The sequence below is a fragment of the Eurytemora carolleeae genome, unplaced genomic scaffold, assembly GCF_000591075.1.
Source record: "Eurytemora carolleeae unplaced genomic scaffold, Eaff_2.0 scaffold4, whole genome shotgun sequence".
NCBI lineage: Eukaryota > Metazoa > Arthropoda > Copepoda > Calanoida > Temoridae > Eurytemora > Eurytemora carolleeae.
Window position 1 is genome coordinate 841397 of NW_019396191.1, and position 21258 is coordinate 862654.

The window sequence follows — 21258 nt, forward strand, 5'->3', positions numbered from 1 at the left end:
TTCATTTTTTTTCTAAAACAGGTACTTTTTTGAATGGGGGCCACACATTGTAAGTTGTTTTCGCAAAGTTTTGATATTTTTTACGAAAACTGAAAGAGGGGGTTTTCTAGTTTTCAAGTGTACCTATAAACATGATCGACTGATCGTCGACGGCGGCCGATAACTCCGTCATGTGTTTACTGTTTATCTCTAAAATGGTTTTCAAGTTTCTAGAAGCTGGAGTGTACGCTAGCGTACAGCATTAACTCGTAACGCCGCAGCTGACTTTATATAAATATTTCTCGAAAATTCCGGATAATCTCTGCCCAACCCACGATGATGCGGTTTAAAAATATTTGAATAAAATATTTTTTTGTTGTGACTTCTGGAAATTAAACATCAATATTTCCACAAATATGGAGGGTTACTTAAAAATACTTCTACATTCCGTTCAAAGTTTTATTTATTAATTAAATAAATCGGCGGCAGAGACAACATATTTCGCAGAATATTGAAATTATTCTTGGATTTCTGACGGGGCATTTGCTCCAGCAAAAATCCGCCAAAGTTGGTGCAAAACAAGTTCTGCAAATGAGTTGCAGGAACCAGGGGAAATCAGCAAGTCAAGTTCAAAGTTAATTAAAAATTATTTTGATAATTACTGAGATTCAACACTCGGGCCGTCAATACTCTGAGCCGGGAACTCGTGTATTGTGGATATCGAGATCAATGTTTGATCCCAATATTTTGTTAATCTTCAGATTAATTTAAGCCACGGAATTTTGAGTCCAACCAATGAGAGCACAGATCAATTGCAGATATTCGAAAAAAGACATGAGACATTTTGATCGTGAAATTCAGATGTGCCCACTGCGGTTATTGAGATCAAGCTATCTGTATCATGGGTGTCCAATACAAGTGTTCCCAGCTTAGGTTCTCTTCATAACACATGCATGCGTATAACAATGAAATGAGCGACGAGGCCACAAAGTCATACCAGTATTAACTTCATGAAAGAACAAGGTAACAGAAATTTAACAAAAAAAATTTGCTTCTGTTTGTTAATTTATCTATCAATATTCTCATTTATGAAAATGATTTTTTTAATGCAGTTTATTTAAACTAGTTTATGAAGAACATAAAAAACAAAACAGAGAGAAACTGTGAGAAACAAAAATCTCCAACATGTTATTTTATTCAATTGAGGTCCCACAAAAAAAATTTCTAAATCGTTTTCACTTTTTTTTGGGATTTTGGCATAAAAAATCAATAAAAAAACTACAAACTAATACATATAGAACTAGGAGAGCCTCGAGGTATACTGTTAATGATGCAGAACTTAGATATGCAAGATTTGCAGCCTAAAGTACATACAGCTTGCAGAGCAAACCAAATGCAATTTAGTAAACTATGTAATAAAATGGCAGAAAGGTTTAAAAGTATTTTCAGACGAGTGATTTAAATAGATTTGACAGGATTGTTATTAAAAAGTATAGTAGTGTTTAAATTAAACTTAATTAAAAACAACAAATTATCTAATTTTTTACAATTTTCAAAACATAGTTTTTAAATATTTCAAACTCTTGGACTTAACCAAATTTTGCCCTTTGTCCTTGTCCTTTTGGCCTTTTCCTTTTGGCCTTGTCCTTTTGGCCTTTTCCTTTTGTCTTGTCCTTTTTTCCTTGTCCTTTTGTCCTTGTCCTTTTGGCCTTGTCCTTTTTTCCTTGTCCTTTTGTCTTGTCCTTTTTTCCTTGTCCTTTTTTCCTTGTCCTTTTGTTCTTGTCCTTTTGTCCTTGTCCTTTTGTCCTTGTCCTTTTGTCCTTGTCCTTTTGTCCTTGTCCTTTTGTCCTTGTCCTTTTGGCCTTGTCCTTTTGTCCTTGTCCTTTTGTCCTTGTCCTTTTGTCCTTGTTCTTTTGTCCTTGTCCTTTTGTCCTTGTCCTTTTGTCCTTGTCCTTTATTATCCTTATCCTTATCCTTATCCTTATCCTTATCCTCATCCTTATCCTTATCCTTATCCTTATCCTTATCCTTATCCTTATCCTTATCAATTTGTTGCACCATTATCCTTTTCTTGTCCTGTCCATTATTAAAGGATGAAACTGAATTATTAGTCCAAGTTTTGATCCTGTCTGCCAATAATTTTGCAATGTTTTTGCAATAGTTTAACAAATGCATCTTTATATTTTCGCTTGAATCCAATTCTATGTCACGTGGTCTCTAACAAAAAAATCATAACTCATTAGGGTTGCCAATGTAAGATGGATTTTACTTTTGCGGGCCCAGTCTCACGTGCAAACCTGCGTATTCAGCACAATGCCGCGAAATATGAGAACAGTGGCGCGAAATATTTTCGCGAAAATTTCACATTTCGCGAAAATATTTTGCAAAAAAACTGTTTGCGAAAGTTTTCGCGAAAAACAATTAATTGAGCAAAAAAAACTTGTGGAATTCGCTGTTCTGAGAACTCAACATTATGAAGTTTTATAGTACTTTATTCATAATTTCTCTTCATTTACTTTTATAAATGTTTAATGAAATGAATTTGATTTCTCTACCTGTCTGAGTTTCTGTCCGTCCGCGTACACGTACATTCACCCAAATCCAGCTATACATGAGCCAGCCAGCCAGATAGTAATTTTACAGGCTGAATTTAAAACATGTTCCGAATTATTTTTGTTCTTCCCGTAATAAATTTTATTTTGTGTTTAAGAAAGAGATTCAAACGGTTAAGAAAGTATTGATAACTTACAAGCAAATCTAAGAATCGTCTCCTAGTAGTTCTTAAATCTATACATTACATCACTTTATATTTCGAGCAGGATAAATCCATAGAAAACTTTTTATTTGCGGAATATGCATTTTATGTTCTAAAATTTGGTCTTTTTTGTAAATTTTACAAAAATTTTCCATTTTTTAATACCGTAGTTCTTCGCAGACATTTTTCATTTTTTTTCGCGAAATTTTCGCATTTTTTCGCGAAACAGATTGAAGCGAAATTTGGCAAAAAGCGAAAATTTTCGCAATTTTCGCGAGCAATCGAAATGCGAAACATTCTAGTTGAACGGCTTTTACAGAAAAAGTTTAATTTACAGGCAAAGTTGTGTTCCCTCAAGCTAGTTAATGTATTTGATTTTAAAATTGATGGCAAAGGAACTGATTACTCATCCCCAACTCTATCTTTCTATTTCTTATATTATTGAATCCTGATGATGTAGATCCGTGATATTTTAACCTTTAAATTGTTCATGGTCCAAATTGGCAAAGTTTTTAATATCAAAGGTTTGCACAATCAATTTGCAAATATATATATAAGTTGTTGGCGAATATACAGTTCGTTTAAAAATCAACAAATAAATCAACAAATTTATTTTTTAAAACTTCCATGGAGAGTTTAAATTAAATTAACGGCTATGTATAATGTATAACTGTTCAAATATTATTTTTGCTAATATTGTAAAATTATTGTGTATTTAAATAATTTAAACAATTCTACGTAATTAATGTTTATATCCTATTAAATTAATGAAATGGATCATAAACAAATTATAATTAAAATAATAATGGCAAGTCTGAATAAAATATAAATGCATGTTTATAAGCAAAAGGGAATTTTATCATAATTTCAAGTGTTTCTCTATATTATTCGAGCCCCAAAAAATATTCACAATCTTATCTATTTGTTTACAACTAAAATTGTTTGAATGTTCTAGAAGTTATAACTTTTTTAATAACTATTAACTAATAAATTATTTTGTTTTTCAAATTTGCTAAAATTCACGAATATATGCAGGGTCACCCACTAAGGAGGAGACTTTAATGACGACCTTTAACTGTTGAAAAATCTTGAGGGGAGGCCTTTAAGGTCATTATATATTACAGTAATACAGGATTAAAGCTTATGGTCCCTTTCCGTTTATTTAAAATTTTTTAATTTAATTTTTTTTTAAACAATATTATTCCTTAAGATAAATACAAATTTTCTTTATATTTTAAGTTTAATGCTAGTAAATTGTATATTGTAAAATTAAACTATAAACTATAATACAAGCTGGGGGGGCTGTATCCGCCATTGTGTAATGTAAACTTTGTAGAGGGCAGGCAGGTCCTGCACCCACTTTGATTTAAGAAACTTTAAAAGGTTAAAATCAAAAGTTTACATTGGTAGCCTCATTTGCAATTGGAGAGAAATAGCTGCCCCCTGGACCCAACTAGGGTTTCCACGAAATGACCATATTTTTTGCGCAAAATTTGCTCAATTTTCGCGGAAATATAAAAAACGTAGATTTTTACGCAACAAATAAAATTTTTCAGCAAATTGACTAAAATTGAGAGTTTCGGTCAAGTTTCAGTGCACAATTAATCAACTGAATGTTTATTCAAAATTTCAAATTAAGGGACAAAAATCAATAAAATAGAAATTAGAAAATTGAAAATTTATGCATATTATAGTCATCTTTTAGGTGTCTCAATCTTTGTGTGGTGGCAACCTTAGATATTTCAAATGTTGACTACTGATCTAGTCGAATGTATATGATTGAAATATCAAAGGGTTCATGCCCACTGAGTTATAGACTACCCTGAGTTATTAAATTTCTATATAGCCTCAACTTTGAAGTGTCTCAACGCCTTGGCCTTTGGTTTATACCTCACAAATCATTAAACCTTTGTTTTTAGGCTTATACATATACATTTTTAAGATACTTTATGTCTGTTTCTAGCTTAAGTTGGCAAAATAATGTAAATTTTTGGTGTGAGATCGTGCACATCTTGATCGCAGTGCCATTATGCATCAGGTGGCAATTAGTAGAGTTTTAGGCAAGCAATCAGTTCCCTTTATGAGCATTGCAATTATATGCCAAAAAGTGCAATCTCAAAGATATCTAATAATGCATAAAGTTTACACCTTTAATCAACCTTTTAATGAAAATATGTTCCCAAAAATTGCGCAAAACAGAATAACGCAAGAGGGCTAAAAGTACAATTTTGCGCAAATTAAGTTTGCGAATGATTGCGCACAGTGTTTTTTTTTCGCAAAAATGTAGCGCTACGAAAGCAAAAATTTTCGCTTTCTTTGGTAAAAATTGCGCAAAAGTTTTGCGAATGGAAACCTTAGACCCAACGGTTTCCCAAATATCAATAAAGTTATAACAAATAATTCACAACAATTTTAAACCAGAGGTTATTTGTTTTCAAAGAAATTGAATTTTTCTAATCACTATACCGTTGCAACCTGATAGTATAAACCTTTGATATTTCAAACTAGAATATTTGATCTGACAGAATTCAAAGTTTGAAATATCTAATGTCTATCACATCGGGATAAAGTAATACAAGGACTACAACATTAGACTTTGTGGAAAAATTCAGTACCTGTACTTGTGTTAGTTGGAAACTTAAGGTTTCTAGAGAATTGTTTATAACATAGTCTAAAAATTGACTTCAGCAAACAGGTGTAAATTTGACATTATAAATTGTCTCAATCTTAAAAACCCAATTTCCTGTTAAATGTGACAGCCCTGTAAACCGTTTTGTGCCCCCCCCCCCTCAAAAACCCCTTTTTTGAAAAAAATATTGATACCTTTTTTAACTATGTAAACAATTCGATCATATTCACACTTCCTCTTCATACTGTGGTGTTCAATGGGTAAAAAATTGAGATGGGAACGTTTTTTAAAAAATATCTATATTTTCATAGAAACAATAGATTTTGTATAATAATATGTATAAATAATAGTATAAATAATGATATCAAAGATATATTTACACTGAAGGCAGTATTGATTAAGGCTTTGTAAATGACAGGCATAGGATTAAGGCTTTTATAATGATCAAGGCCCCACCCCCTCGTACGCCCCAGAGTTTTAATACAAATTCAGGGGCGTACGAGGGGGGGCCGCGCCCCCGCCCCCCTCTACGCGTGCCCCCCCTGAGACGCTAAGGGGGGGGGGCACCCATGGGGGAGGCTCTTTTAATATTACATCTGCTTGCATTTCCCTTCCTCAGGTCAGGCACAGTGGTGTACCTAGGGGGGGGGGCAGTAGTCCTCTTTCCCAACTGGGAGTTCCAAAAATACAAAATTAAAAGGAAACTACGTTTAGAAAGTAACACCTGACAATGACAAAGACTAAGGATTTGTCTAAATTCACTGTTAAAACAAGGAGAGAAAAGTTTTAGCCTTCTAAAGAGAATACTTCATTACACAAGATGTACTGACGGAGAGCAGACTTAACGATCTTGCATTTATAGCTTTACACACTATAAGGCTGTCTGAGCTCTCTACTGAAAAAAATCATTGAAATATTTGTGGAAGCAAATCCCAGAAAATTGTAGCTTAAAAGAGTTGGTGCTGTGATTATTGATTTAGTTAGCTGTGATAGAGTTAAGTGATAAATTTATAAAGTCAAAAAGTTAGTTTTTCAAGCAAAGGAATAATTTTTAGACTCCAAGGTCAGTCACCCAAAAATGTAGTCTTTTTGGTGTATTTTTATGATGAACAAAACAAGTTCAGGTGGGACTTTTTGACCCCCCCGGGTCAAAAATAATTTAAAAAAGGTTGTAATATTTTTTCAATAAAGGGGTTTTTAAGGGGGGGCACAATGTTGCCAAGGGGGGGGGCCAAAATTTTTTTTTTGAGCGCTTACGCGCGCAACTTGTGCCCCCCCCCTAAACAAAAGCTTCGAACGCCCCTGAATCCCCTGAATACAATATAAAATAAGTTGCAGTTGTGTTTATAACATCAAAATCCCCAAAATGATAATCATTAAACTTAATACATGCTGGATAAAATTAATACCATCGCTTTCCGATATTTCACTGTCACGACTGTCACAGAGTTCTAGTAATATATATGCGGTCGGGTGCTTTTTAGTTTTAACTACTGCCGTTTGAACTATATTGAGTTTTTCAACTATTGTAGTAGTTCAAACGACCAATTATTCTATACGCGTTTGAACTATTTATTTTGCTTATTTGAACTATTGAAAACAAAAGTTCAATTGAGCCGAAAAATATATCCTAGCAAGACAATGGACATTAAATTAGCACCAAACTGACATCTTTTCAGAATGTAGTAAAGCCATTTTGCCATAAGAAAACACATCAAATTATAAAATCGTACCCACTTTTATGTCAATTAGGACGTCATTATGACCTTTTGAACTACTTTTTTCTCATTTGAACTATTTTTTGGTCATTTGAATTATTTTTATGTCCATATGTAAAATATGTTTTGATCATGTAACTATTTTGTAATGATTGTTTGACTTGTATTTTTTCATGAAATATAAATATTGAACTGCATATTTAATGTTCAACTGAGTAAATAAAGTGTTGTTTGAACTACAGGAAATGACGTCATTATCAGTAGTTAGAATGAACAATAGTTAAAACAATCAATAGTTCAAATAATCAATAGTTCAAACGGCAGTAGTTCAAATGCGTATACACCCGTAGGGACCGTAGGTCACCTACTATTTCACTAAATCATTCCAAGTCGTCTTTGTTCAGAGTACTCTATGCCACGCAACGTTATTAATAATACGGCATTTTTCTGAAACAGAAACAAAATTTATGAAACAAATTGGACGTACAAAGCGTTTACTAGGTTGAAACAAATAGAAGTGAACGTAGTTTTCAAGAGTGAATACTTTGCTGAACATATTATAAAGGTGAAAGACGAATCAACTCCTTTTTACATAGGATAAAGCTAAAAATAACACTGGCTAAGTTTATTATTCAAGTCTTTATTGGTTCTAAGAAGCGATATATGAGTTTCGCATAGAATTAATCACTTATTTACTCGTATTCAAATTACGGGTGAATAAGTATTACAAAATGAAAAATGATAAAAGAAAACAAAACAAAACCTAAAACTTGGAAACAGTTTGAAATAAAGTTTCAAAGTTCTTTTAAAACGGCAAGGACAAATCAACAAAATATAAACTTTAGGAACAAAGTCTAAACCAAAATAAAGTTTAAATAAAATGGGTGTTTCACCACTGGTTAATTAGGTCGCATGTTTAGATTCCCGTCATAAGATATAATTACTGAAGTTGGTACCCCCCTTGCTCTCCTCGCTAGCATTTTAAGTACACAATTCCTCATTTATATATACCACATCTTTTTCTAACCCGTTAAAGCAGGGTTTTATGGAGGAAATCTGGATAAACATTGTACATCTCAATACATTTTTGGTTGATGAATTATCAAAATAATAATTCCATGATACCTAATATCCTCCCTCTTTACTCTATTTGGAGATCGTCGAAATTTCAAGACTTCTGTGTATGTTTGTGTATGTTTGTGTATGTTTGTAACATCTAACCATTAGAGATAAAAAGCAAAATCTAAGAAAATCGCATTTCGGAAATAGAAGGTAGAATTATGTCCCGTAGAGTAACTGTTTCGGCGCATTAATTTGTTTTTTTAGTAGCAATGGATGATTTTTGAGATTCCACTGGCATTTTAGCTAGTTTTATGATTTATGTATGGGTATGAATAAAAACCGGGTTGAAAGCGTAATTTCAAGTGATCCTCCATGGGAAAAATGGCAATATCCGATTTACAACGGTTATAAGGACCTTTGACTGTTCTTGAGGAGAGTCGACCAAAAATCGTTTACTAGGAAATTACCAAAATCTCTAAGTGTCTATCTCTTGCATGACTAGAATTCTCTTGATAGCGAAGTTTACGCTACCGCAACAGCTTTCACTGTGATTCAGTTCCAACATTTTAAGATAAGAAAGAAGAAGAGTTTGCCCCTGTCTTTAAATAAGATTAAAGATTTTATTAATGGTCCCTTTGAACCTTTGGAAATATAAGTTATTTGAAAATATTTTCAGTTTTAGAGATATCTGCTAAAATGTCGGACGAAGAGTCACCGTCGGTTGAAGATCTGACCAAATTACGAGTTGTCGATCTAAAGAAGGTAAACATACGCTCAACATAATATAATTAAATGTGTTCTTTAATTACATATTATAATATATTCTATATTTATTTTTCCTTTGGACAATTCTAAAACTAACATTAATATTATTTTAATACTTCATTTTGTATCTTTCCCTAGTAAATTATTCAAATATAACCGTTAGTAAATAAGCTAGATGTGAATTGGAAAAATGTCTCTTTGTAATGTAGTTTTAATATCACATTTCCTATCATGGATACAACAAATATCATAATAGTAGGTATTTCGAAAATAATTGAAAAGAAATATAATTTCAGGAGTTGGGTAGATTAGGGCTAGCTCAAGGTGGAGTGAAGGCCGATCTGGTTCAGCGTATATTCCAGCATTATCAGGTTAAATCACTGATTTGTATTAAATCATTATAATCCTTGGACAAAAAAGATTCAATTAAGACCCTGTTGTAATTTGTATCCTTCAAAACTTACTCGATTGTTAAAAACTTCATACATTCAGGTCCGGCCATGTTAAAACTATCAAATGAATATCATTATCAACTAGAAAAGTTAGAATCAACGGAAACATTTATTTGGCTTAAATTAAAGTAAATTTGAGTCTTTGGAAGAGGTTTTGCACTTTTTTGTTCTGTTTTACCAAGACACGTAAAGTTTTCGCCTAAGCTCATCCCCTGATGAGATCTATTAAAAATGGTTATTTCAAGGAAAAAGTTGCTCAAACAGAGGAAACTCCAGATCAGTCTGAGGAACCTACTCCGGAACAATCCAAGGAACCATCCTTGGAACCTTCCCCGGAACAATCCAAGGAACCATCCTTGGAACCAACTAAAGAATCTACTAGAGACCCTACACCGGAACCTGCCAAAGTTCCTTCACCAGAACCAGTAAAAGAACCATCACCGGAGCCGATGCGAGACCTAACACCTGAACCAGTAAGGGAACCAATCCCGGAACCCCCTAGAGAACCAACTAAGGAACCTACTCCCGAACCTGCAAGGGAACCTACACCGGAACCAGCAAGGGAACCAACTCCGGAACCAGCAAGGGAACCAACCCCGGAACCGGTCAAGGAACCAACCCCTGAACCTGCCAAGGAACCTTCTCCCGAACCCATGGAGGAAGAAACCCCCTGTCCAAAACTGTCCCTGCAGTTTGGTCCCCCTAAAGTGCATCCTGCTGTGGTTGCACCTGCAGTGCCCGCCCCAACTAGCTCTGCCCCTGAACTACATGACGAGGAAGCTCCAAGATTTCAGCGGGAGCAGACACCAGAACCTCAGGTATAATATTCAGGGGTATAAATTTTGTGTGAAGATATCCCCCCCGCCCTCCCTCAGGGTTTTTATATTGTTAAATGGGGCAAATAAAGGATGTTAAGGGAGAATCAAATGACTTTGAGTTAAAATAAGTGTTACTAGAAGGAAAATTAATGATTTCAATAATTTAAGGGTAGCATGTGTGATTTTAAGGTTAGAATTAATATATTTTATGGGATTCGATAATAAATGATATGAAGTTATAAAAAAATTTGTTTCAAGGAGAAAATAAGTAATTTCAAGTGAAAATAAATGATTTTAGAGAAAGTAAAGGATATTAAATGAGGAAAAGAATTAATTTCAAGGGGAAAATAAATGATTTCATAAAAAACGGGTTAATCTTTGGGAATAAAGTTAATGTACATTTTGTAACCCCCCTCCCCTCCCCCAGATTTTCGAAAATTGTTTGTTAGAAATGGGGATACTTTCAGATCTTTACTTGTATAGCTCGTGTGAGTACAGATAATTATTTTACATGACAATTTGATGTAGATGCTGATCAAGATTATTTTTTTTTTATTTAGGAAGAAGAGGATAATGAGTATGGAGGTGGAAAACAAGAATACGAGGGACAAGATCAAGAATACGGCGGACAAGATCAAAATTTGGGAAAACAAACAGACGATGGCAATATGGAAAAAGACGAACAAGAAAATGGGTAAAAATGACAATGTTTCCTTTAAAAATCGTCACTGAATTAAATTTTTAAAAGTGCAATAAATAATTCACAATTGTACACTTTAAATAATAGGCGACATAAAGGACAGCTGTAAATTTGTTAAAATTGGTCACACTCATTGTACAGTAGTGGACGTATATACCAATACAATGAAGACGACTATTTTGATTTCTACCAATACAATATTCAAACAGCATGCATGATACACATGGAATCAGGAAAGGCTGTCAATTAAAAGCTTCTCTTTGTTTACTTGAAAACTTGAAAAAAGCTTGTTATGAATCGAAACAAAGAGAAAAGTCGTATTGTATTCATATTTACGCCGACCATTGTTGGAGAAACAGAAAATCTTTGTAGACTGGAATTTCCTGGTTCTAATTACTTCAAGAACTTTTTCCTTCAGTGACGATGATTCTGGTAAAGAGAATAAAAAGGGAAAAAAACAGAAGAATAAGAAGAAGAAAAAGAAGAAGAATAGACCGGAACAGTGGGCCATGGAAGCTATTTTAGCACAAAGGTAAGAAATAGGAAATAGAACGAAGCTCTTGGTTTCCGAGGCGGAATTTAAAGAATTTGAGCCGCGGTTTAAATTTAAGCCACGACACAAATATGGTTGGTTTAACTTAAATTTGTATTAAATTTTTCAAGATTTAAGCCGCCGGTCAGTTAAAACTGGTTTTTGGGGGATTTAAGACGTGGCTTAAAAATCCATTAAATTCGGACACCGGATCTTTTATTTATTTATTATTTATTTTTTGCGGATTCACTTCATACACTAACGACCAAATTATAAAGAATCTTAATTATTTTAAACGCAAATTCCAAGTTTTCGTTGCTGTTGATTTGTAAACCCTGTTTCAGCAAATAAAGATTTAACTATTTGGTATTTTTTATTCCAAAATTATTGTTAACTTGTAGAAACATTTATGATCTGGACCCGAAAACATGTTTTTTTTTTAAGCCGATCCAGGATCCGGATTAAAGAGGAATGAATCTTAAAATTAAAAAGGATTCAAATCTTAAATTAAGAAAATTTGTAATTTGAAATTTGTAGGCAAAGGATGGAAGAGGAGCGTAAGAAAACTGAAACTGAAGTAGAAGTTGAATATATTCAGGTACAACTACCNCCCCCCCCCCTACACGTTATGATGATAACACAAGATACTCTTGAGAAAGGGTTTAGCCTTGATGCTATTGCTGATAAAATCTGATAATTATAAATAAGGAAATGAGCGAGCATCAAATAGAACCGTGTGACAAAATGGCTTCCTTGTTTTATGAATCTTGCTTGCAAGAGTAACTTATTACGTTGCAATAATTAATGATTATCTGATAGATATGGCAATATTTTAATCATTTTGAGAAGAGTCTGCTTAAGCTTTAAGAAAACATGAAAGAAGTCAATTGATATGTTTCACAAATGTCCCATAACTGTCATTTTTCAAGAAAATACATACCCGTGGCTTCTACGGAATGATTGTTGTTTGTTTGTTTGGGCGGGTGTTTGTTTGTTTGTTTGTAATGATTAAGAAACAATTTTGTATAGGATGAACTGGACCTGGACCCCTCTGACCCGATGTATCGAACATTTAACAAAATATTTCAAGCTTTCAAGATTGTCGAGGATCCACTTGAGAAAATAAAGGAGAAGGAGGAGGTAAACAATCAGGGAGATTAAGTTAAGCGATTTAGCGACTCTCTAAGTTAAGCTGAAGGGACTGGAAGCGTAATTTCAAATGATCCGATGTGTCCGATTTACAATGGTACCCTTGAAACCTAATCTGATAAAAATGTTGAAGATACCGTTATTTTTCTGATTAAAAAGTGTTTATTTCATTGCTGTCCATAAACATTAAATGCGTAAGTAACTTCCGCAGAGAAACCGCAAATGAAAATAAAAGTTTTAAAGGAACAAAAACATTGATGTCTAATTTATTCTTGAGCAGACAAACCTTTCAATGGTACCTTTATAAATCAGACACTGCCATCTTTGCATGGATGGACACTTGAAATTACGCTTTCAGTCCCTTTAAAGCCCCGCTAAAAGGTAAAAAACTTCACACTTCAAATTCGGTTTCAAGTCAGAACAAGTATAAAATTTTATTTAATGTGTTTGATGATACGTTAAAAAGTTGCTTCTTTTTTACATGTCTGCAGCGTTTTCGAGTGTTTGTAATCCTCTAAAGGAACTGTAACCGTTATTTAAGTTACCTTTTATTTTAAAGAGTTGCATGCCGGATTCACAATGTTACCCGTAAATTAAAAGTATTGTTTGATCAAATATTAGACTGAGCTCCATGTTTCTAATAAGTTTGAAAATTAGTTATTTCCAACTGTGGGTATTTATACAAAATTAACTTCCTCATTTCTACTGCAGGAAAATCATTGAGAAATTATCAGAGTTGAACACATATCCACATCATTTATCAGATTACGGTTTCAAGGGTACGGTTGTGAATCGGGTATGGCACTCTCAAAAGGACAGTGGTCTTTTTTAACTGTAACTGAAACCTTTTTTCATTTAAAGTTATAATACATTTTAAATAGTTGATATTTGTAGGTAAAAAACTTCACACTTCAAATTCGGTTTCAAGTCAGAACAAGTATAAAATTTTATTTAATGTGTTTGATGATACGTTAAAAAGTTGCTTCTTTTTTACATGTCTGCAGCGTTTTCGAGTGTTTGTAATCCTCTAAAGGAACTGTAACCGTTATTTAAGTTACCTTTTATTTTAAAGAGTTGCATGCCGGATTTTATTTAATGTGTTTGATGATACGTTAAAAAGTTGCTTCTTTTTTACATGTCTGCAGCGTTTTCGAGTGTTTGTAATCCTCTAAAGGAACTGTAACCGTTATTTAAGTTACCTTTTATTTTAAAGAGTTGCATGCCGGATTTACCCGTAAATTAAAAGTATTGTTTGATCAAATATTAGACTGAGCTCCATGTTTCTAATAAGTTTGAAAATTAGTTATTTCCAACTGTGGGTATTTATACAAAATTAACTTCCTCATTTCTACTGCAGGAAAATCATTGAGAAATTATCAGAGTTGAACACATATCCACATCATTTATCAGATTACGGTTTCAAGGGTACGGTTGTGAATCGGGTATGGCACTCTCAAAAGGACAGTGGTCTTTTTTAACTGTAACTGAAACCTTTTTTCATTTAAAGTTATAATACATTTTAAATAGTTGATATTTGTAGGAAGAGCGGAAGCATGCGGAGGAGTACAAGAAGGTTCCCAAGATGCTGGAGGAGGATGATATGTTGGAGGAGGAGGAGAAGGACGGAGAGGATAAAGTCAGCAAAAGAAAACTTAAAAAACTCTCAAGGTTTGTTTTTCATCCCAAAAAATCGATGAATAAAAGGTTACGTCAAGTCAAAATAAACACACAAAGAAGTCAATTAAATAACCTTAGTCAAAAATGTACTCTGAAAGTTTTTTTTGGTTCATTTGTTGAATAGAAGTGCGTTATATGCACAGCTAAGATTGATACTGAACTGGTGCTCGAGATCTCTCAAATTTTTTCCATCTATCTATCTAGATTAAGTGTAGCTGAACTGAAGCAGCTAGTATCCCGACCTGATGTTGTTGAGATGCATGATGTAACTGCCCGGGATCCTCGTCTTCTTGTCCATCTCAAATCCACCAGGAATATATTTATTTACAAAATAGCGAGAAAATTTCCTTTAATGAGCAAAAAAATCTACTTCAGATTTCAACACCTTTTAACATTTATCAACTCTTACAATATCACAGGAAACAAAATTTACTAAAAGTTGGATCAAATCATTTCATCCACGTGCTAATCGATTTTGTGTCATTTTTCTATTTGGCACTCATTTCCTCTTTGTTAAGAATCAATCCCGAGCCCGATTTACAACAGTACCCTTAAAGGCTTTTTCTGATCAAGTATGAATTAGATATCCATGTTTTTATTTATTTAAGATTTCTGGCTGATATTAAACAATGAAGATATCTACAGAAAGAAACTATTGTCGAGTCAGAAAAACGAAGTTATCTCTCACATTTCTGATCATTTTAAGGTTTTACGGATACTGGTGTAAATTTCATATATTTATTCAACCACAAAGCATGAAATATTACAAATAAGCAATCACAATTTACTATGCAGTTTGGACCCGCCTAACCAGGGTTGGTTGTTTTGATTGTTTGGCCCGAAGTTAATTAACGATACTGAATATAATTGGTTACACATATCAAGATATGTTTTTGGATAGGTAAGGAGTTGATTGGAAGGAAGGAGATTGTCAGGTGATCTGTGACAGGGTGAGATCAGAGGGATTTTTTTGTAGAGATAAATTAAAATACAGGGTGTTAATAGCTACAGAAACAGAAATAAGCTAATAAAGTTTCAGTTATTTTAGTTTTTTTATATAAAATTTATTCACACGATATACAGCTAGGTTTTTCGCATTTAAACCTCTCATAATTCTCAAGATAAATATTGATTACTCTTTTTTAAAATATTTTTGCAGATTTAGTTTCATTAATGTCAATTTCAATTTCATTCCACAATTTAGGAAACATTGCGGACGGAAAGCGTTCTAAATTTTTGTTCAAAAATATTGTCATATTTGCATGGACGGTCACTTGAAATTAATTACACTGTCCCTTAAAGATAAATCACAGGATGATTCAAAATATTTGTTTATTTTCAAACTTAAAGAAAATGTATAAATAAATATGTTTTTTCTCTCAGGAACACTGTTCCAGTTCCGAGGCATTGGTGTTTCAAGAGAAAATATTTGCAGGTTTGTATTTGGTTGAAATAAACTCTATTAGGGGGGGGGGGGTACCATAGTAATGCTCTTGTTCTAAAGAGTGGTGGGAGGGGGGGGGGGATAATTTGACAATTGCACAATTTACATTAGAATATAAAATTTGACACAATCTAATTTTTTTGATGGAATCAAGTTATATTTCCAAAATAATTTTTTTTATGGGAACTTCTTTTCTTTCGGAGGGAGGAAGGACGTGCCTGTTGAACTTTTTTAGTTTATTTTAATTTTTTTGATAATGTTAAACACAACCCTTGTATTCACACGGTCAAGTACAATATTCTAAATTCTGTGTGTTGTTTAGGGTAAGAGAGGTATTGAGAAACCTCCCTTCGATCTGCCAGACTTCATCAAGAAAACTGGAATTATGGAGATGCGGGAAGCACTCCAGGAGAAAGAAGACGCCAAGGAACAAAAATATTCTGGAAAATTCAAGAAAAATAAAATTTAAGATTTTAATTTTATTTTTTAATCACATGGAATTTTTTTCAGCAACTGATTTGTAAAGGTTGATAAAAATTGCAAATTAAAAATCAAACAATTTTGCAAAGTTGGACTTTTGAATAGCCAGTGGTGAGTGTTTTTTTTTTAATAACTTAGACAGTCTCTAAAAATTATAAAGCTAAAATTTTAAAAATGTCTTGATGAAAATTATTTCTAGGGTCGACTACGAAAGTAGGTTTTCTATGAATTGTAATTGCAGTCAGTCTTTTTTCCCCCGCTGTCATTTAAAACTGTTGTTTCTAGTTTCGGGGAATGAATAACTACGATGGAAACTAAGAATATGAATGTTGGGAGCAGGGGATGAAGTCTAAACAGAGGGAGAAGGTCCGACCTAAGCTGGGGAAGATTGATATCGATTATCAGAAGCTTCACGACGCTTTCTTCAAGTGGCAGACTAAGCCAAGGATGACAATGCACGGAGATCTGTACTACGAGGGGAAAGAGTTTGAAATCAGGTAAAATCCGCCAAAAAACGAATTTTTGCAAAATTTCCAACACTTGTCGGGGCTAGAAGTTTTAGAGAAATGACAGTTTCTATTTAACTTAAAACACGTTGTGCTACCCTTTTTTCCTTTTTAGTACCTTTTTTAGCACTTTATTTACCTTTCTCACAGAAATGTATTTTTCAATTCAGTGATAACAATTTTTATCCATAGTTATAACCAGACAGAAAATAACCTTTTCGGGCCCCGGGGCACAAACAAACCTATTAGTTCATGTTAGGATTTAAATTGTATGGTTGCACAGCTGAAAGTTAGTTGCAAATGGTTAATTAATTCAAATTAAATTAGATTAAAAGAGAAGAAACCTGGTGATTTGACGGATGATCTGAGGACAGCTCTTGGAATGCCTGTTGGTCCTAATGCACACAAGGTACCCACTACCCACTGTCAAGCCCCCCCCCTCTCCCGTCCCCCAAAACTTATTGAAAAAAATGTAAATTTTAGGGGGGGGGAGGTGGCGGGGAGGGTGTTTCTGCGCAAAGCCCAATTAAAAAGTTTTTTTAAGGTAATTTGAGAAAATGTATGATTTTTTGGGAACTGAAATAATATGTGGGTAAAAGGTTTACAGGGGTAAAAAACTGGCCATTTGGTGATAATTAGTGCATGATAATTGGTCTATTTTTTTAAATGATGTAATCCAAAGATACTCTTGAGCCAAGCTCTAAAAAGGGCCTGGCCTTGATGCTACTGCTGATAAGATCTGAATAAATGTAATTTAACAAAATTTGTTTTAATAAAAAATTGACATATTTTGTTAATTTTTTTAAATCCAGGTTCCAGCTCCGTGGTTGATTGCAATGCAGAGATATGGACCTCCTCCCTCCTACCCTAACCTCAAGATTGCGGGACTAAACGCTCCAATCCCAGACGGGTGCTCCTTTGGATATCATGCAGGTTTGTCTCATACCCGTCTTAACGGGGTTGTAATCGTAATTTCTAATTTTTAAGTCACATACAAAAACAAAAAATCAACCATCTTGAACATCTGAACATGCTAGTGGTACTGACAGGACGGATAGGAAGGGCTTATGGCAGACCGTCATAGGCTTGACTCTCACCCCTGGATTTACACTCAGCTTTGAACTTAGGTGGAAGGAAGCTCAAGTCTGAAATCTTTTAATCTGAAATTATTAAGTTTCTAATGTTGCAGGATGACCAATCTAAACTGCAGACAATTATTTGGTTTACTTAGTTTCTAATGTTGCAGGGTGACCAATCTAATCTGAAGACAGTTATTTGGTTTACTTAGTTTCTAATGTTGCAGGGTGACCAATCTAAACTGCAGAAAATGGTTCAGATGAGCTGGACCTTTGTGAATGATTCTTTATGCACAACGCTATGCTTACAGGTTTGCAATTTTGGACTCAATAGAGCACCTCTCTGACAACAAAGGATAGTTTTTAACAAAAATTATCAAGATTGAACAATGTCCAAATATGATTTTTTTTTCTTCAAAATTTCATTTAATGAGACTGTTAATTGTAATTTTAAGTGACCCTCCTCTATTCAAATATGGCAATGCCCTTTTCACAACGGTAGCCTTGAAACTTTTTTCTAATTAATAATGTAGAAGATATCGTCGTTTTTCTAGCTTCAAAAGTAATACATTTTTATTTTTCCTTTATTTTTTCCTTTTGGAGAAATGCGCAAGTCGATTTTGTTGAGAACCCACAATTGAAAACTATAGGTCTTCATAATTAAGAAAGTTTGTTTGTCACATCTTACTAAAACTTGATCTGGCAAAGCTTTTAAAGGGAGTGAGCGGCTATGTAAGGCAGTTGAACTGAGTATGCAGTGTTGTGGAAAACTTCTTTCGGATTCATTTGAGACATATTAAACTTTTTAAAGATAGTAGATGAGGCCGGTAAACCTCTGTATGGAGATGTGTTCGGTACCAGTGATAGTAGAAACTTTCCGACAACACCTGCAGAGGATGTAAGCTGATGGATGGATTGATTATTGGTGAATTTATGGATGGATTGATGAATTGAAAGATTGATGGACTTTTTATTGATAGATTGATAGATTGATGTGATGGATTGATTTATTGATAAATTGATAGATCGTTGGATTAATGGATTGAAGGATTAATTGATTAATGGATTGACGGATGGATGGATTTATTTATTGATGGATGCATTGAGTTTTGGATGTATGGATAAATGGATACATGGATTGAAGCATAGATGGATTGATGGACTGATGTATTATTTGATTTATAGATTGATTTATTGATGGATTGATAGATTGATGGATTGATGAATTGATGGATTGATGGATTGAAGGATTAATTGATTGATAGATTGACGGATGGATGGATTTATTTATTGATGGATGCATAGATTTTTGGATTGATAGATTGATAAGCATTGAAGGATTGATAAGCATTGAAGGATTGAAGCATTAAAGGATTGATGAATTGGTTTATCTGATCTCCACCCTACGTTATGCATAAAAAAATAGATTTTTTGATTGATTGTTTTTGGATTTGAATGATTGGTTGCTTTAGCTTTGATTGATTGTTTTTAATTAATTAAATAATTGCTTAGATTGATCAGACCTTGTGGGGTGAAATGGAAAGTGAGAGTGAGGAGGAGAGTGACAGTGATGAGGAGGATGAGGAGGAAGAGGAGGAGGGAGTAGATTCAGGACTCCAGACTCCAGTAGTTGAACCTGGTCTTGCTACTCCTAGTGGAACTACCAGTGTTGGAGGTAAAAGATTTTTCAATTTCTTAATGATAATAACTAGTTAAAGTGCCCGGCGTTGCCCGTAGAATTAAAAAAACAAAAATTTTGAAAAAAAATCAATTTGAAGAAAAAGATTTAGAATTGGTTTAGCCTAAATTTCGCTCAGGGTACCCAGGGGTTCCCTAACTAGATTTCAGCCACTTCGGTCCAGCCGATTGGCCAGCTTTAGCTGACATATAAATATATATATATATATATATATATGAGCGAAGAGCTTTATTATATTTATAACCAGAGCTAAGGGCACATTCTATATTGAGGATAAGGATTCGGATACTTTCCGTGCTTTTTTATTTTGATTTGGGTCCTGATTCAGCTCATTCATAACTTTTATCAATATCTTTAAATGTTTTGCTATGTTTTTAGTCAAAACGTTTTTGTCCAATGTCAGATTGAATGCACTAATAATATTGATATAAGCCACCATTTTGTTTCTTTATGTTGTTTTAATCCTAACACTTGTTTCATTTTTTACCTTTCACATAAGTTTTTTTATAACTTTGTATGACTGAAGATTAAAACTTATATAAGATGATTTTAATATTTGAGGTGCTGGTCTGGAAACACCGGATATGATTGAGTTGAGAAAACGGCGGATTGAGGCGGATATGGAAGGCGGAGATACGCCTAGTCTACCCTACACCATTATACCTGAGAGGAAGAACGAACGAATTGGTAAATACGTTAAATACAAAGCAAGGAGTATATTTTTTAAATGTTTTTTCAACCTTGATTGTTTGTTATCCTTGGCCAATTAATAAAGCCTTGAAAAAGTTCATAGAAAAATTATTTTCGAAAGGAAGGGGGGGGGGGGGGGGTCTGGAAGTGTTATTTGAAAGAAAATATACACCCTTGTACAAAGCCATGGGTAAATGATTTCAGGAGAAATATGGAAATTTGGATTTTACAGGAAACGTTTCCCCACTTTACTAAAAAATATTATTTTTCTTTTATGATTCTTTGTTTTCGCCTATTTCGCGTAAAACCCCAAACAATCATAATAAAGGGGTGAAAAATGATTTTTAAGAAGGCAAATTGGAAAATTCTCATTTTGGAGAAAAAATAAGTTTTAAGAAGTGTGTGGAGGGGGGGGGGGGTTAAATTTCATGGGAAAAATCATTTTTATCAAGGGGGAGGAATTCTCATTTTGGCAAAGAAAGTTGTTAAGATATTTAAAACTTGGTAAACTATCCCTTTATTCTCTCTATTCCAGGTGCAAGTATGATGGGCAGCACCCACACCTACGAGATCGGTAAGGGCCGAGCCCCCGTCAAGGGTAAAGAGGCTGCTGTAGAGATGGCCTTGAACCCGGAGGATCTTGATCTAATGGACAGTGAAACTATGGCGCTCAAGGCAGAGGCTGCTCTCAGGTATTTAAGGATTAAAAATTTTAAATTAAATCTGCAGAAATCCCCCCCTTCCTCCCCTTCCCCTTCTATGTTCAAGCAATAGTCTTGAGGATTTGAAAATAGTATGCCTTAACCCCTGAAGTCAATTTGGCAAGGGAAGACTGTGTGGATCCGGATTTTGATGCGGATCCGGATCCTGGATCAGCACTTAAAAAAATGGATCCGGATCCAGGTCATTTCTTTATTTTTTGTCTTATTTTCTTCGTTTATTTTTTTTCTAAAACTTGATGAACCATTTGGAAATCAGGAAACTTTTATAATTTCTCTTTCTTCAATAGTACAAATGTAGGTGTAGGTAGAGCGTAAAAAAGTTTTTTTATTATTGCAGTTTTTGGTTGATATTCTGCCCCAGGATACGTGGATTCGCATGTTTTTACGGATCCGGATCCGGTTACG

General features: G+C 33.9%; 1 protein-coding gene across 1 annotated transcript in view; it reads left to right on the forward strand.

Annotated features, from left to right (window-relative positions):
* The window catches only part of LOC111697722 (splicing factor 3B subunit 2), a 21849-nt gene continuing 591 nt past the window's right edge, over positions 1–21258 (forward strand). The window contains exons 1-20 of the mRNA XM_023467817.1: positions 1–21; positions 8820–8905; positions 9205–9279; positions 9606–10178; positions 10739–10872; positions 11297–11410; positions 11948–12008; positions 12440–12550; positions 14100–14227; positions 14441–14548; positions 15620–15671; positions 16003–16107; positions 16500–16657; positions 16994–17075; positions 17479–17643; positions 17970–18053; positions 18554–18640; positions 19255–19417; positions 20003–20128; positions 20667–20823. Of these exons, the coding sequence (XP_023323585.1) occupies positions 8840–8905; positions 9205–9279; positions 9606–10178; positions 10739–10872; positions 11297–11410; positions 11948–12008; positions 12440–12550; positions 14100–14227; positions 14441–14548; positions 15620–15671; positions 16003–16107; positions 16500–16657; positions 16994–17075; positions 17479–17643; positions 17970–18053; positions 18554–18640; positions 19255–19417; positions 20003–20128; positions 20667–20823 (2549 nt within the window). The 5' untranslated portion in view covers positions 1–21; positions 8820–8839. The remainder of the gene's footprint in view (positions 22–8819; positions 8906–9204; positions 9280–9605; positions 10179–10738; positions 10873–11296; positions 11411–11947; positions 12009–12439; positions 12551–14099; positions 14228–14440; positions 14549–15619; positions 15672–16002; positions 16108–16499; positions 16658–16993; positions 17076–17478; positions 17644–17969; positions 18054–18553; positions 18641–19254; positions 19418–20002; positions 20129–20666; positions 20824–21258) is intronic.